General features: G+C 41.1%; 1 protein-coding gene across 4 annotated transcripts in view; it reads right to left on the reverse strand.

Annotated features, from left to right (window-relative positions):
• LOC115011178 (potassium voltage-gated channel subfamily D member 3-like) overlaps positions 1-16,817 on the reverse strand; it is a 134,815-nt gene that overhangs the window by 76,520 nt on the left and 41,478 nt on the right. For 2 of the 4 annotated variants that reach the window (XM_029436209.1, XM_029436206.1), the window contains exons 1-3: positions 15,602-15,736; positions 15,398-15,488; positions 13,111-14,290 (exon numbers count right to left, since the gene is read on the reverse strand). In XM_029436209.1, coding sequence (XP_029292069.1) covers positions 13,111-14,213 — 1,103 coding nt within the window. In that variant the 5' untranslated portion in view covers positions 14,214-14,290; positions 15,398-15,488; positions 15,602-15,736. Of the gene's footprint in view, positions 1-13,110; positions 14,291-15,397; positions 15,489-15,601; positions 15,737-16,817 lie in introns of those variants that run through there. The other 2 variants (XM_029436208.1, XM_029436207.1) reach the window with 1 other exon arrangement.

Consider the following 16,817-nt stretch of genomic DNA (forward strand, 5'->3'; position numbering starts at 1 on the left):
TACTCCCTGACCATCTTTCCCTTTTCTGCTTCAGTATCTCTATCTCCTGGTTAAATGTCCAATGGACTTCACTCTTCAACTCTTTTGTTCCTTAACACTCTCTTCGCTTCCTCTCTTATTCTGAACATTGGTCACACTCACTAATGATGAACAGCAAAGTGAAGAAACGAGACATCTAACATGTACAAGTCTTAAAGAAGGTGTAAGGTCTGCTCTAGCGGTTTTCAAATGCTGTGGGAGAGAAACAGGTAACAGAAGAAATCAACCTCGGCTAATTATAGCAGCACAGGCCTCATCTGCATCTGTTTAAAAGTCACAGCTCCCCCGCGGTACTGCTAGAGCATAACCGACACAGAAACACTGTCTCCACACTTCTGGAGCTTCTGTGTTTACTCTCTTCTGTCCATCAATCAACTTCTAAGCTGCTCTTCTCTCTTGATAATTTGGTTCTGACTGTCTGGCTCATGCATACATGCAACTCATCAAACTCTGTGTGAACAGAGTACAGCTCTTGGAGATAGAGAGGGGAGAGTGTCCGGAGGGGTGAGTGGCCACAATGCGCCCGGCCAAGGGGAACTATTGGAAAGCTGTTGCTCCACTTACGGCCACCTGCTGCCGGCTTGGTCCACCTGGCCTGGGAACATTCATAATGGTCCAAAGCACTTGACCATAGCATCCATCACAGCTGTCTGATCTATATCCACCTATTGGGCTGCCGCTATCATCACCATCCAACACTGATTAGTCACAATGGTGAGGTGAGTGGATGGAGTCTGAATTGCATAGATAAATCCCCCAGGAGGGTGCTAGTGTTTTAGTCATGCATACAACTCACTCAGCATGCAAAGTGTTGGTTGTGGAAGAGGGAATTGAGGGAGTGATGTGTAAACTGTAAAGGAAAGGAATAATGGAATATGAATTGTCCTATGTTGGGCAACAGGGTTTGTGTATTTCTGATTAAGTGTCTCTCAGAAATGTAGAAACTATCCAAACATGTTCTCAAATCCAAAGTCGATGAGCCATGTTGGACTGCTTGCTAGGGTTGAGCGGCAATAAGGAAATAATGTATTTGGAAATAGTAATGTGGCAAGTCATTGGCATGTAAGCATTCTGTCTCAATTAGTCATTAAACTAATTTTGCCTTCTGCAGTTTCACAGCATGTTTGCTTTGCAGCAAATCTGTCTTTGTCAGTGTCATCTGCATAAAGAAACAGGCAGCAGATGGAAATACTTCCTGTTTATTACCAAATTCCCCAGCTTATTTTTCGTATCATATACTAATGTTATTAGTGTTATTATTTATAATGGATTTCATTATGGGGTGTCTTGGGGAAAGTCTTTTAGACAAGAAGATAAGGGATAAAGCAGGAGAAATAGTCTTCTGGTTTGAGTCTTTATTTCTGCATCAGATTGCTGTAGGATTGTTTAACAGCAGATGATATGTTTCACATGCTTTGTCTTCGGGAACCTGGAGAAGCAGTAAGTGCCTTTAAAAAACACATAAGAAATGTGACAATCCTCTGAAATGCAATTAGTTTGTGCACCTGTTGTTCCTGCTTTTTAAAAAGAAAATGTATTTCATAGAAGCCAACATCACAGCAATGGGCTTTATATGTCCTTATGCTTCATCCCTCTCCTCCACATTCCTCACTTTTGTAGTATTAATAATGAACAGCAGATATGTTTCTCTTTTACCTCACAAACATGCTGAGAGATGAGATTCCCCTGCTGTGTGTCCACACATGCCGAAGGCTATTGAACATAGAGATAAATTAATTGTAATAGAGCTTTGAGGGATGCAACTGTGTACTGCAGCTATGCAGGTTCAAAGTCATTGTGTGTGTGTGTGTGTGTGTGTGCGTGTGTGTGTGTGCGTTTGTGTGTCCGAATAGACTTCCTCTGTATTCGTCACTGACGTTGAGGTTATGTCCTATCCACCAATGCTCTGCAGAGAAACTAAATCAATTTGCTCACGCTGCGCAAGGGGTTAATTGTCTCTCATGTGTAAGATTGGAGAGTATTGCTCATGTATACTATACCAAGGTTATGGACTGTCTCCCTTCAACAGCTAAAGTGGTTTCCTTATGGTGCATTCAGCATGATTTGTTACACACAGTGAACTGATGGCTTCAATGATTCCCTTGCCTCTAAATCTGTTTTGCATATCTGCTGAAAACTGCATGGATTTATAAGCTCCCTGTTTTCAGCAGGTCATTGATGTGGTGTTAATGCAATGCTAATAAGATTAAAACATAATGCCGATTGTCTGGTGTGAAATGAGGCTGGTGAAAATCCTTTGAGGGGACTTCTTATTGAGCGGCAGTGGACGATGGCCTCGCTCCTAACAGGGCACAGAGGTAGAAGACAGGTTACTCACGAGAGGGGTTTGGAAATTGAATTAATATTGCCACCAGTCAACCTTTGAAGGGAAAAAGGCTTACTGAAATCTATTAATGGTGTTAGTCCATGACTTGACTTTTATGCTCTTCCCAATGCTTGGCGCCGTCAGATGGCACATGGCAGGATTAATCCCTCAGCATGAGTAATCCCTCAAAGACATCTGGATCAAAAAAGAGTTGATTCCTAGCTTTGTGAAGGACGCGTCATATATCCATCCACTGACACAAGAATGAAAGTAGAGAACTCCAATATAATACAAGTACTGAGCACAATGTTTAGCCATTAAATGAGGAGTATGCGTTTTCTTTATAAATAAACCACAGCCTATCAAATGTCATGACAAACAATCCAGCAAGATCATCCTCAGTGAAGCCTGTGGGTTAAGAAAAGAGAAGACAACCCACACATACAGACACACAAACACTAAAGCAGAGCGAACAGCTCCAGAGACAAGCATTAATCCCCGCAGATTTAGTGTAGCAGAACAATTGCTTTTGTCACCCTGGGTAATCAGTACAGAACACAGTTTATAAATTACAGTATACTCAGAAACACATAGACACCCAGAGAGAGAGAGAGAGTGTGTGAGAGAAAATGCATGTATGTCAGTGCAAAAGCGAGAGCGCAAAAAAATGGAACAATGACGTCTACCTGTTCAAAAGCCTTGGCTGCGAGTCTGGGAAGATTAATCAGAGTCATTCAGACAGCGTTTATCACATTCTCTACAGGGAAATGAGAGGCGATTTATTTCTATAACTTGGCCTACATATATGGAGAACTATTATTCAAATTCACTTCAGCCCCCATTATCCACTCTGTAATGAACGCGTCTGCCCAGTGGATACAATACTGTCTAATCCATAATTGTTTACATTCTGGTGTTTGCTCACAGCTAACTAAATCAAGAGGTACTCCAATAAGACAACTACAACAATGCATTACTATGTGATGCTGTGATCATCCTCTTGAATTAGCCTTTCTTTATGCAATGTAGTGAAATCAAACCAAGGAGGAAATAGCATGTCCACGACCAACACGACCAACACTTTACAACCATTCTAACAGCAACTTAGGCACAGGGGTGCCTTGCGCTAAATCCTAACATCAACATACTGACAATCTCACAATGACATGCATGTTCACTATCTTAGTTTAGCGTGTTACAAGCTAACATTTGCTAGTTAACAGTAAACACAGCTGCGACTAATAAGAATGTCACTATCAAAGTATTCATCAAATAACATTTTGACCTACATGTAATGATGGCCCAAGATGAAAAGTCAGGGGATCACCAAAGTCAATAGGCTTCATCCTCTGGGGACCATGGATGTATGTAAAAAATTATATGGCAATCCATCTAATAGCTGTTGAGAAATTTCAGTCCGAAGACAGACCGAAACCGCCATGACTAACCCACCACAAGCATGGCTACGAATTGTCAAAAAAGGACAAATCCATCCCCCTTACGTCACAAACAAATGCTGCAAGTGATAAGAGGGGGTTTAGGGTTTGGTGTAGAGGTCTTGGTTGCACCATATGTCTTTAGTCACAGACACGTCCAGGATGCTACTAAAAACCCTGGAAACTGCTAATCACTGACTTATTTTCAGGCTCCATGTGTCTGAGATCCTGCTAGTAATTGAATTGGAGGAGTGGGCACAAGTGTAGTGGGCTTGGAAGGACCATAGCTGAACGCAATCAGCTGTGACAGCTGTGAGAGAGACAGGGAGGGAGGGAGACAGATAAGAAGAGAGAGACAGTTTTTGGAATGAAATGTTGACATGTCTGACGTACTGTCATTTTTATTTTCTTTGCTTCAGCATCTTGGGCATCACTCCAATCACTTTTGCTCAGTTAGTTGCAATGAAGTTAGTCAGGACACAGTGTCCCGTGACAGGGCAGCCTTTGCATGCATGACACGTAAATGATGAAAAAGAGGGTGGCAAAAAAGCACATGCTTGAAACACCTCACTGGAAGACCCTCCCTGTCAATTACCCTTCACAGTCACATTGGCCACAACAAATTCCCCCCTTGGCTGACAGCTGGCCAGGTAAATGCATTTCACAAAAGCTTGAAAGGCTTGGCACTTGATGCATATCTTTCAAAAAATGGGCAACTATCCAGATCTCTGTATGAAAAGAGTGTAAAATATATACCAACAAGAAAAAAAGAGGGGGCTGAGCGAGTAGCTCAGAGCTGAGAAAAATAATTTCAGCGGCAGATTTTGCAAGGCAAACTGGGCTGCAGTATTGACTTGTGTGACCTCAAACACAAAACACAAGCAGCAGGTAAGAGCTCTGCGAGTTTGTGCATTTCTCCTTTTTGACGTTTTTAATCTGGTCTTATTTATTTATAGTTTATAGTTATGGATGCTCGCAGATTTCCTTTGAGGTTCTTAGACCAACTTCTGTAAAAATGGGCAATATTTTCAGAAGCTGTTGTAATCAAGGACAGATAAAGGTTATCGTACTGTTACAAAACCGAATATGACCAATCATTCAAAAATGGTAACCGGTTGACAATACGAAAAATGCTTTTAGCTTTTAGCCACGATAGCACCATGATTCACTTCAGTCCAGTGGGATAGATTGCCATGACATTTTGTACAGAGAGCTATTATCCCCAGAGAATAAATCCTACTGAGTCTAAGGATTCCCTCACACAAGCAACATCATGAGGATGACATCCGTGGTTTTGAATTAAATATATTGACAGCTGTGCGATTGCTTGCCATGAAATTTGACCACACATTCATGTCCCCTTAAGAATAAATTGTAGTAACTTTGGTATATTTGGTACATATAAGCATGTATATATTTAGTATATGTATATGTAAGCATGTGGTAGTATTCTAGTAACATTCATATAAATAAGTGTCCAGAGTTTGCATTCAATAATGAACATTTACAAATTACAGAAGAATACTTTATATAAATTACTTCTTGACTCAAACAACTGATGCTGAGTAAATGTATAGTTTAAGTCTGAATTTGACTGCGTCCAAGCTTTGGTCTATTTTTGTTATAATGGATGAGCTCTTTTTTTAGAGCATTCCACAGCAAATAACGACACAAATGTTACCTACCCATTTCACATAGTGCGATCAGTTTTTTATTTAGATTCAGGTGCTACATTTAAACAAACAGTTTAGATATCTGCCCCTGTGCTCTGGTGTGTCTGACCAGCAGGTAATAGACCCAGTGAGCAGAAACATGAAAATACTGTGAGTTATTGCCATGTACCTAGAAACCACAGACCTGGAAAATTACTTTAGTGATTTTTCTGCCTTTATAACAACCTCGATATAGTCGCAACTCAGCAGCCACGGAAATAAAACTAAATGTGAAAGCACATAATTACTCTTGCTAGGTACACCGAGTTACAGAACATAACATGCTAAACATGTAAATATATATCTTCACAGTGGGAGACAAACACAGAAAATACATTGAATAACACTTTAATGTAGGCATGCGCACACAAAGCCGCAGGACACACATCACTTCAGAAACAAACAAAAAACAGAGAGAAACTGTCAAAGAGAAATTATAATGAAAGTCTACAGCCATGCAGCTCTCTTAGTCTGTAATGTATCATTCATCAACAAACTGCAAAACAAACAATGTTATTCTTAGATCCATACTACTAGTGGGGGGGGGAATACAAATATCATAGACTCAGCTCTACATTGGCCCAAGCTGTGTTTTAACATCAGTTCAAATTATATCTGCACCAAATGTTCTGTCTGGAGCAAACAGCAGACTGACTAAGGGATGTTGCCATCCCAAAAGCCACACCAGAGACACAGAGAGACAGGAAGAAACTAAGGTGAGAGGAGTGAAAATGAACTGACATTTCTATTTTCTGAACTCTTTTCTGTTGCTTTTCCTTTAGCAGCGGTGGAAAGGGGAATAAGGGTCAGTGGGATGGGTGATGGGCAGCAGCACAGAGCACATTGTCGCCTTATGTCTCTTTACTCTGAAAGGGAGACTGAGGTAGAGGAGACGGAGGGGGGGGGGGGGGGGGGGGCGGAAGACAAACTGAGGGAGAGTAACAGCTGTGAGGTCAAAGTTGTGATTCATGTTTTCAGATACATGCTTTTGTGCGTATGTGTGTGTTCATGCATCTTCATCATAAAGAATTGGTGTATACGTTCAGCTGAAGGTCAGTGTTGTATAGAAACCATCTTGAGGCCAGAGGTGACTGCAGATGTTACTGAAGCTTTTTTTAATATACTCATATTCCCTCTGGACAAATGAGATATATATATATATGTTATGTAACACCCACCAATGTCACTGTGGAGAAGTAATTAACCCATAGTTCATGACAAGTCCTGTTACATTAACATATATTAAGTTAAAAAGCCCTTCCAGTCTCTTAACTGTTATTAAAAGTTTGCAGACTTGATTCTGGATTCCTGCCAAATGCTTATTGTACCAAATCATTTATTGGCTGTTTGCTGTTGCAAAAAAGAAAAGAAAAAGAAGACGAACAAGAGACCACAGAGAAAGCCTCAGGACAATATTGTCAGCAAGTGAAACCCTTGACCCATGACGATATGTCCATTAAACTACTGCGCTCTATTTTTACATTAGCTCCAAAAAATACTTCTGAAAAAGTTCTGGGTATAGAACAACGACCTCTGCTCTTAAAATTCTGGTCTGGTATACAATGTATATAGTGTGTTGCTTGGCGTGTTCGAGACCCCCTTTTCGCCCGTTAACATGTGATCTGCATTGAATAATGACATCTGATTCACAGGCCTTAGCATTTAAATTGCTGCCATAAATGTGTATGTTTTACTTGTCCAGATAGTACATTCAGATACAGATCACATGTTAATGCCATGTACATACTCTTATAAGAAGAACCTTTTGCGCTCAGATAGTTGCCTAATGCACAGTAACAGTTTGATGATGTCATTTTCTATAGAAAGGAAGATCTTTCTCTTTGGAAATCTTTCAGAGAATTACAGTTTTGTCATTCAGGATGAAGCACCATTGGAACAAGTCACAGGTCACAAACCACCATTTATCCATTTGTCTATTATTGGAGGGACAGTGGGGGAAAATCTTAGCATATTTCATATTCTGCAATTTCAAAATGCTTGACCCATGACACCACTGCAGTCCATTTATTTTAAAGGCATGTCATATGGTTCCTTGAGAGAAAGCTAGGAAAACTCCCATGGAAGGTGTTCTACTTCTAAGATAGGTGTGCAGTGCAATACAAAAACGGCAAAACCTTCCAGAACCTGTGTCTCTACTTGGAAGAATTTGGTGTGGAAGCAAACTGCTCATGGCAAAGGACCATGTGATGTGACACTATAACATCTGGCATCCAAAGCTAGTTTACAATCCCCATTTCAGGACCAAACACAGACTCCACATCAATTGTACCTCTTGCTAAGCTTCACTCAAGAGGGATAGGGATTTAGTTAGAAGCAGAAGAACTGGGGCTTTTAATCAGAGCTTTCTCTCAAGTGTTGAGCTGAACAGTACAGTACATTTACTCACAATTCTGAGGCACTTGTACTTACTTGAGTTTTTGCATTTGATGCTACCTTACACTTCTACTTCACAATAATTCAGAAATACATGTTGTACTTTTTACTGCACTACATCTATTTGCTAAATTTAGTCATAGTGCATTAGAAAAATGAACTACTTGCACACAAAGGTACCTTCCGCAGTCATGTGATGAAAAATAAATGGGAAAAGTGAAGTAATATTTCAGTACATGGTTTCTAAATACCCAGAAAGCTGAATGCTCTCATCTCCCATTTGTTACATGTTGCATTTACGGTAGCTATGACACAGAGACATAAATCATTCACACTGCAGTGTAATGTATGTGTGTCATGCACTCATGATCTGTCATTATGCATACTTTAAATACATCTCAATTGAGTGCAGGTCAGCTCACTACTAATCCTTACCTTAAAAAAGAAAAGATTACTAACAGACCTGGACCTAAATCACCATGGACATATTACTTCCTTAACCGCTCTCGTAAATCCAAGATATGGGGTCAGTAACGTCACATTTCGGTGCTATCTTTGACACGTACCCTCGTCATCCAATGTAATTAGAAGCACTAACAATGGCAGCCATATTTCTTTCTACTTCCCAAATCAATATTCGCTCATCTGCATTGATCATCCTTTCTCACAAGCTGTTGGCTCCAGGATAAATCCTCTATAAATCAGGGCTTGGTGACAATGAGTTTTGAAAGAGGATGGAAACACGTGCACACAAAGAAGGCCCCACAAACATATTTATGGCCTCAAGTGAACATGAGACCCCCCCCCCCCCCACCCACCCTTACATACATCTTCTACATGCACATGTAACCCTTGCACCACAGCGAGCATCAATGTACGTGAAAGGTCTTGTGCGGTTGCTGGGAGACAGAGAGCAGCATTAATATCAGACGAGCAGTCATAAAAAGAAGCTGGCCTTTGATAAGGATATTAATCACACAAAGGCATGGCTATGCTAATGACTACAACACAACCAAACACTCCAACTCTCATCAATACTTCATCAAATGGATCAGCCTAATGAGTCTGCAAAGATGACTGGATGCAAAGGGAATCTCTGGAGAGCAACTGATATGTTTTGTTATGTATAACAGAGGGAATTTCAAAAGAGCACTGGAACTAGTATTTTTTTAATGCTCAAACAAATGTACTATTTATACTATATACTATACTATTAACTGTATCGGACCATATACTGCATGGTACATTGACTATAGGACAACAAATGAAAATATAAAATAAATTATTTGATATGTAGCTAGGTAGTTAGCAAGCTATGCAGGGAAATGACGTCCATGTTCTTACTCACGTCAACAAAGCTGTGGTTTCTGCAAGCAGCCGTCAATGAGCACAACGCCAGAACAACATGAATCGGGGATGTGTGCAGCTACTCAGAGGTCTGGAACCAGTCTATGGTGGTTTAAAAATCTAACACTGTAATAGCTCCCACAGCCAATAGTGGTATATACAGTACCTTAGCTATAATGGTGCGCTATAGTGCTAGCCTGGCTACCTCCATCAGTTGCGAAAGCCTCAATATGCAGTGGCCCTTTAGGTCTCACCAGCTAACCGATGGCAGCAGACCGTTGCTGATGGGTGGTGGTTTCTACAATACTTAGAACCCCCCTTTCACTCCATCTAGCAAACAGCAGAGAGAGGTATTGCAGTAAGCGGCTCTAGACTGGGCATTGACAATCAGCACAGAGAAGTAAATAGAGAAAAAAAAGAGTGTAATGTATTTCCTTGTATTAATTAGATAATGCTCAGCTAATTATCTATATGGTGAAAATGAGTTTCTCAAGTGGTGCAGTCAGTGAGAAAGTTTGATAAGAAACAGGTAGAGGAGTTTCTCACTCCTAAATGCTGAATTAGCATTTTAATGAGCAAAATGTAGTTGTGAAAGAAATTACGTAATTCCAAACATACATTCAACTATGACTCATGAGTAGAGGCAAAATATATAATATGTAAAGATAAAGCTCTTGCAAACTACCCTTTATTTGTTTTTTTCTATAGTGTACTGAACATTTGCTACTGCGTTTAGAGGTTCAATTGTGATAACATTTCATACTTATATCATTAAAATGAAAGCCATTAAAGCAATTCGGTCCCAGCGCTAAGTGTAAACAAATATTCTCCAAACAGATCATGATGAATAAATGCAATAAGAACCAAAGACTAAACGTCTTATTAGTAACCACCATTACAAACTTAACTGCTGAACTGGGATCCCGCTGACCAATTAAGTCAAGTTGTCTTTCACAGTGTGTTTAAAGACATGAACTACATGAAGTATAGATGGACCAGTAATGAAAAGCTGAGGTTTAGTAGTTGCTAAATCTCTGTCAAAAACAAAAACCCTCTCTGCCTCGTCCCCTGCCACACAGCAGTTTATAATACAAATCAACCAAATATGACAAATGGTAAAAGTTATTATCACTCAAAAGGTCAAAATCAATTTGTTTAACAACCTAGGGAACAAAATCCCTCACAGGTCCTATTGCCTAAATGTCTTTGATTTAACTAAAGCCTCACCACTGTGTGCCTCCCTGCCCCTCATTTGCCGGATTTGAGCTAAGCTTTTTAGCTCTGCAATGAGTGAGCACAGGGCTCTAAGGATGGCAGTGTTTGTTGGTGGCTTGCTAACTTGCATGGGCGGTTAAACCTCTTTTTGTCCAGTTGTACATAAGGAACAACATGGCCTCTAGGATCTGCCTTTGATGATTTTAGACTTCTTGTTTATAACAAAGCCAATTTAGACCACAATATGTCCACAACAAATCTGTGTTGCTGCAAATATAACTAAAAAGTCAGATGCAATAAATAGATGCCGGATTGTGTTTTTTCTTTCTTTCTCCCTTCCCTTGTGACATGCTGCTGTCATTGAAACAACGTCCACTTCCAGGAAGAAACAAGAGAGCTGCACAACAAAAAGCTATCCACCTGGTATTTCATTGACCATTGTTGAAGGGGGATTATGGATTTTGACTGAGGCCGGATTATTGTCAGATAAACAAAACACTCAAAAAAAGATGCAGCAGGCCAGGCGGTATGTATGTGGCACAGATAGGGCACCCTTGTTGCTGTGTCATAGTGCTAATGTGTGCAAATGTAAACACACAATCTGACATACACACACATAAAAAAATCAAAACACACAAAAACTGAGTATTTCTCAGAGTACAGCACAAACAACAGGGATAAAGCTCACAAGTTAGCAGTAAATTAAACATGAAAGTGCAGTATCTACACTAGGAGAACAAAGCAGAACACACTCTCGACAGCGCAACTCTAAACCCTGAGGCACCTAGACAGGAAGACAAGAAGTCACGGAAAACATTGTCTGTGGAAACTGGCTTTCATCTTATTTAGTCAGATAAGTATAAATTGCTGCAGTGCAGACAGTCAAGATATGTATCCACATATTTCAATTCAAGTTAAAGAAGGAAAGGGTGGAAAAACTTTAAACAAAGATGGTAAATTGCAAAATCAGATTCATTGGAAGACCTGGTGAAACATGCTTACACCATGTCTAGGGAAACCCACATACAGTACAAGGTCTTTTACCTTACTCACAATGTGTTATGTGTTTATACATGCACATATCCAAATATTGTCTGTGTGTGTAAGGTAGTTTCTGTGTGTTTATGATGTAAACCAAGAGCAGAGACCAGAATGTCAGGCAGGTTTACATTAGTCAGCAGATGCAGTGGGCCACATCATTAGTCACTCTGACACCCACTTCTGGCCCCTGCTTTATTGATGAGGCAAAGCTCAACAACTACCCCCCTCTTAATACACAAAATAAATACATGCACACACACCCTCCTCTTCCAAAGTCCTACTGTAAACGCAACAGGAGACACGTTTAGGGTCTCAGGTCTCATTGAGAGACTACGAGCTCGCACAGCAAGCTGCTGCATGTTCACAAAATGAACAGAGCAGAGAATGCCATGCTATTTTTTCACAATTCAGTTGCTAATCTGTCCACAAGCAGCAAACAATCGATCCACAGTCAAACATCTGCTCAACACCAGATCAGATGACAAGGTGCCAAGTGTGTCACTGCAATGAGCTCAGAGCCATTTAGGGCCTCCATGACTCTGACATTTAGCAGGATGCTGCAATTTGTCAGCCTCTCAGTCTGACTCACACATCCACAACAGGGGACGCTCATGAAACACATTACCATTAGGTCTAATAGTGCCGCATCACAGAGCCGTGTGCGTGTGTAAAACTAATGATGCATGACAACATAAAAATGAAGAAAAACAGGTTGGGAGGATAAACAAATAAATGCATCAAAATGCTCCTCATGTGGATCTTGTAAAACTCAATCAAAGCTGATTCATGACATTGTAAAATCAAACAATGATAACAGCCCTAGGCTTAGGTTAACAAGGCATTAACAATTAACAATAATCATCTCTGCCTGTTGCCCAGATGCGAACCTCTCAATATCCTCTTAAAATGGAGAGCATTTTGATATTCTGCATCACCTTTGTACCAAGAGGCACTTCATTTCCAAGGCCAGCAACTAGTGTCACTCACACAGACTGAGTGAAAGAGAAGGAGGACTCTCAGAATGCAATGTCACTATTTCAGGTTATCCTGAACTGAAAATGCATTTCTGCTAACCACAGGGCACGTTGGAGAGGAAAGTAAGGGTATAATCTCTGTTCCTCTATTTCCTATCCAACGTTTTTGTTTCACTAAGATGCTTTCAACTTGCCCCTTTCCTCCACAATCTCTCTCTCTCCCTCTTGTCGGTGATGAGTAAAGGGCATGCTTTGTCATTACTGGGAGGGAACAGCCTGATGGCCGCTCTTTCCGCAGAAGATTACCGTCAGTTACAAAAACACAGACTACTGAAAAGTGCAATTTCTCTGTAGTCTCTTATCATTATGCATAAAGTTTGTAAAGTATGTCTTCCTAAGGGTGGCACTGACTTCGGAAGCAGTGAGATTTTTGGGCCACGCAGTCAGACACAGATTCAAATCAAACATTTACTCACACATAACAGACCCAACTGCAAATACACATGTGCACACACACACACACACACACACACACACACACACACACACACACACACACACACACACACACACACACACACACACATAAATAAATAAGATAAAAGAGGTGTCTGCTCTGCTCTTACCCGAGCGTTGTCATAGTAACGATGGTGTACCAGAAGGAGGCTGGGATGCTGGTGAATTTGCTGGAGCTTGAACCCTTCTCTGCGTAGAACATGACGGTAGCAAAGATAATTATGGCCATAGTGAGGGAGAAAAGCAGAAAGCCCAGCTCCGAGGCACAGCTCTTCAACGTGTATCCTAGGATGCGCAGGCCCTGCGAGTGACGGGAGAACTTAAAGATGCGGAACACGCGGAAAACACGGAGTGTCACAAAAGCGCCACTCACGTCTTCGTTGTCAGTCATCACCAGGCCAATGTAGTAGGGCAAGATGGCCACCACATCAATGATGCTCATGACGGACCTCATGAAGCGGTAGCGGTTTGGCGCGGCATACAAGCGCATCAGGTACTCCACGGTGAAGATCATGACGCAGGCCGTGTCCATGCAGAAAAAGGCCACAGTGTAGCGCTCGCCACATGGCACTTCCTTCTGATTGGGCGACGAGCCGCAGGGCACCGTCTCCACGACATTAGTGATGACAGAGATAGCAATGAAGAAGCCGGTGACATAGTAGAAGACAAGAGCCATGGTGGAAGTGTGGGGGTTCTCAAACGCCCGCCACATGGTCTCCCTGAAGGTCATGTTGGGAAGCTTAGCGTCCTTGTTGTCCTCCTGGTCATCCATCAGACGCTCTGCATTCTCCCTCTTCCTATCCTTGTACTCTTCGTAGCAGCAGTCACCGATGATCTCTGAGATGATGCCAAAGAAAGCCAGCTCCTCATCATAGGAGGAGATGCACTCATAGCGTGGAAAGTGGAGCTTGCCTGTGCGGTAGAAGTTGAGCACACTGCGGAACACATCAGGGTCCCGGTCAAAGAAGTACTCTTTAGTCTCCTCGTTGTAGAAGAACTCCTTCTCTGAGCTCCCCAGCAGGGTGTCTGGATAGCGGTCCAGCGTGTTCCTCCAGGTCTCGAAGCGCCGTCCACTGACATTAAGGATGATTAGCTCATCCTGCCGCTTGTTCTTCTCAGTTGGTGCCACTGGCATGGGCAAATTGGCAACTGGCATCCAGCCGATTGCTGCCGCCCTGGCAAAGGGAAGCCATGCCGCTACTCCTCCCGCCATGCTGTGTCCGGCTTGGGGCTTAGGGGGGAACAAGTCCAGCACCTTCACAACCAGCTTGAATTCAGCTCATTCACCATCTAAAGGGAAGAGCGCGATATAGTTTGTATGGTTAGGAAGGACAGGAGAGCTGTTTTGATCATAACAGGAAAGTGAGAGCAAACGATGAGAAATTTATAAAAAGTACGAGCATATAAAGATTAATGAATGTTACAGATGTGAGAGACGGACCTGATATTAAAGAACAGATCTAGTGAAAGAAGTGAGGCAGTAAAAAATAAATGGAATAGTCGTAACAATGAAGACAAAAATGAACAATACAATTTATATCATAAATGGCGGAGACAGCTAAAAAAGTGTCTTTAACGGTAATCAAATTTAACATCACACGAGAAACCTTTACAGTGCACAATATGAAGAAGATTTATATTGAATTGTGCTCTAGTAAGCTTTAACGTGATTACAGAGATATACTGCAATATCCACTAATGATTATCTTCGTCATTATAAGTGTAAGGCTGTATTTCTCAAATATTGGGTTACAGTTAAGAAGTCGCCTTTTCAGGACCAAAGCTCACTGCATCGTATAGGTAAAAAACTGAGGGCAAGCAAAACAACATAACGTTGTCTATATTCTAAACATATGGTATGTACATGTGTGGGTGTGTGTGTGTGTGTATTGTATGTGAACTTGAGTGTGTAAGTGTGTTTTGTATATTTTGGCACTTGTATATTTCATTTTTATGTAAAGCACATTGTGTTACACGTTAGTATGTATGATATGTGCTTTATAAATAAAGTGGAATTGAATCAAATTGATTATATAGGTTGTTTTTGTTCAATGCTTTAATATTTACAGGCACATTTAGAAGATTGTAGTCTTCGTGAGAGAGATACAAGCAAGAGATTCAAAACCTGTTGAGTTCCAACTACAAAACACAAGATTCATCTTTATTTTACTCAAAATGTATGAAAGTAGTTGACGATTATTCAGGTCAAATACAAGATTGATTTTAGTTGCGTGCAACCCGATTCTAAATAAGCGTTTTTGACAGTACTTGATGAAAATGTGAGTACTAACGTAACCGCTCAACGCGGAAAAAGCAAAAGCGATACAATTTGCCGAACAGGTTGACAACTAAATACAGCTGATGATATCAACAGCTGTATCTTCGATTACAACTCACCGATTCAAAAATTCTCCATCCAAAGAAACACGACCTTCTTCCAGAGCAGTTTAGTTACAAGTCGTAGGTTTGGTTATTTCTGAGAGCGTGTCTGGGGGGAAAAAATTACCAGAAAAGAAGAAGTTATTTTAGCGAAGAGGAGAGTCACATTAGTAACACGCTACTGCTGAGGCAAGAGCGGAAAAGTACCGGAGACGGACGTACCACAGCTGTTTTAATTCAGTTTCCATTATGCAAGAGGAGATATGATGAGAGGACTCCGCCGTGAAGATCGTCTTAGCTTTTCGGGATGAGGGGAAGAGACGGAGGAGGAGGAGGAGGAGGAGCGCTCTCGCTCTCTCTCTCTCTCTCTCTCTCTCTCTCTCTCTCTCTCTCTCTCTCTCTCTCTCTCTCTCTCACACACACTCTCTCTCTCTCTCTCTCAGCTCAGGGCGGATTGTGGACCAAAACTGCATTTATGGGAAACCTCGTACAGAACGATGTGCATAAAGTGGGTTACTCACTGATGAGAAAAAAAAAAGAAATTATACACCCTTCCGTCATCAGTCAGAATGAATTGACAAAAGGGTTGCCTCTTCAACAACTCATACAGTTTGTGCCATGTATCATTTTCACATATCAAAGGCAATTGCGTCAAGCTGAGTTATCCACAGGATACATCCCAGCAGGGGCATGGCTGACAATTCAAGAGCCCATGAAACAGGATCATCTTGGTGAACCTTTATCTTTAACTAAACCTGCAATAACCAGCCACTCAGGGGATCACAACATCGGCACTGCATCACCTTGTTAGCAAACATTGCTTATTTACACATCCCGGAGCTTTGGAACAACATTATTCATATAGCAATTCTATGTTCAATAATCACTCTTTTTGCTCCTCTCCACTTTGGGTCCCTGCAGGAAATATTTGGCTTTTTAGCAGCTAAATGGTGTTCACCCGCCTGCAGGTAGTGTACAGCACATGTTATAGCTTTTCTGCTAAAAACAGCCACCAAGTGCAGCAGCCGAAAACAAAATGATAAGCGATGAGTAAACCAAAACTGTAAAGTTGCAGGTTCAACAGCTGAAACGCACTATAAAACTCCATAAAGCCAAGAGGAGCTGCAGATTTATATGATAATTCCCTTTAGGTTCATCACCATGATACTCCTCCTGGAATATTTGTGGACCCTCCTCAACAGTGAACCTTCGTCAGCTATCTGAGGTCTTCAGAGATCCAAAATGTTTGAACCAATCCAAAATGGACCAGTGGAAAACCTACCCAAACCCAATTTGCATCAATCAGTTTTTATCAGTGAGACCCAAACAGACCCAAGGATAATTTGACCCAAGTAAGCAATTTGATAATAATAATTTGATAATAAAGAGCAAATATTAAATTATAGAAAATACTTAATTTAATTAAAATTAATTTGTT

Source organism: Cottoperca gobio, chromosome 7 (genome assembly GCF_900634415.1).
Source record: "Cottoperca gobio chromosome 7, fCotGob3.1, whole genome shotgun sequence".
Classification (NCBI taxonomy): Eukaryota; Metazoa; Chordata; class Actinopteri; order Perciformes; family Bovichtidae; genus Cottoperca; species Cottoperca gobio.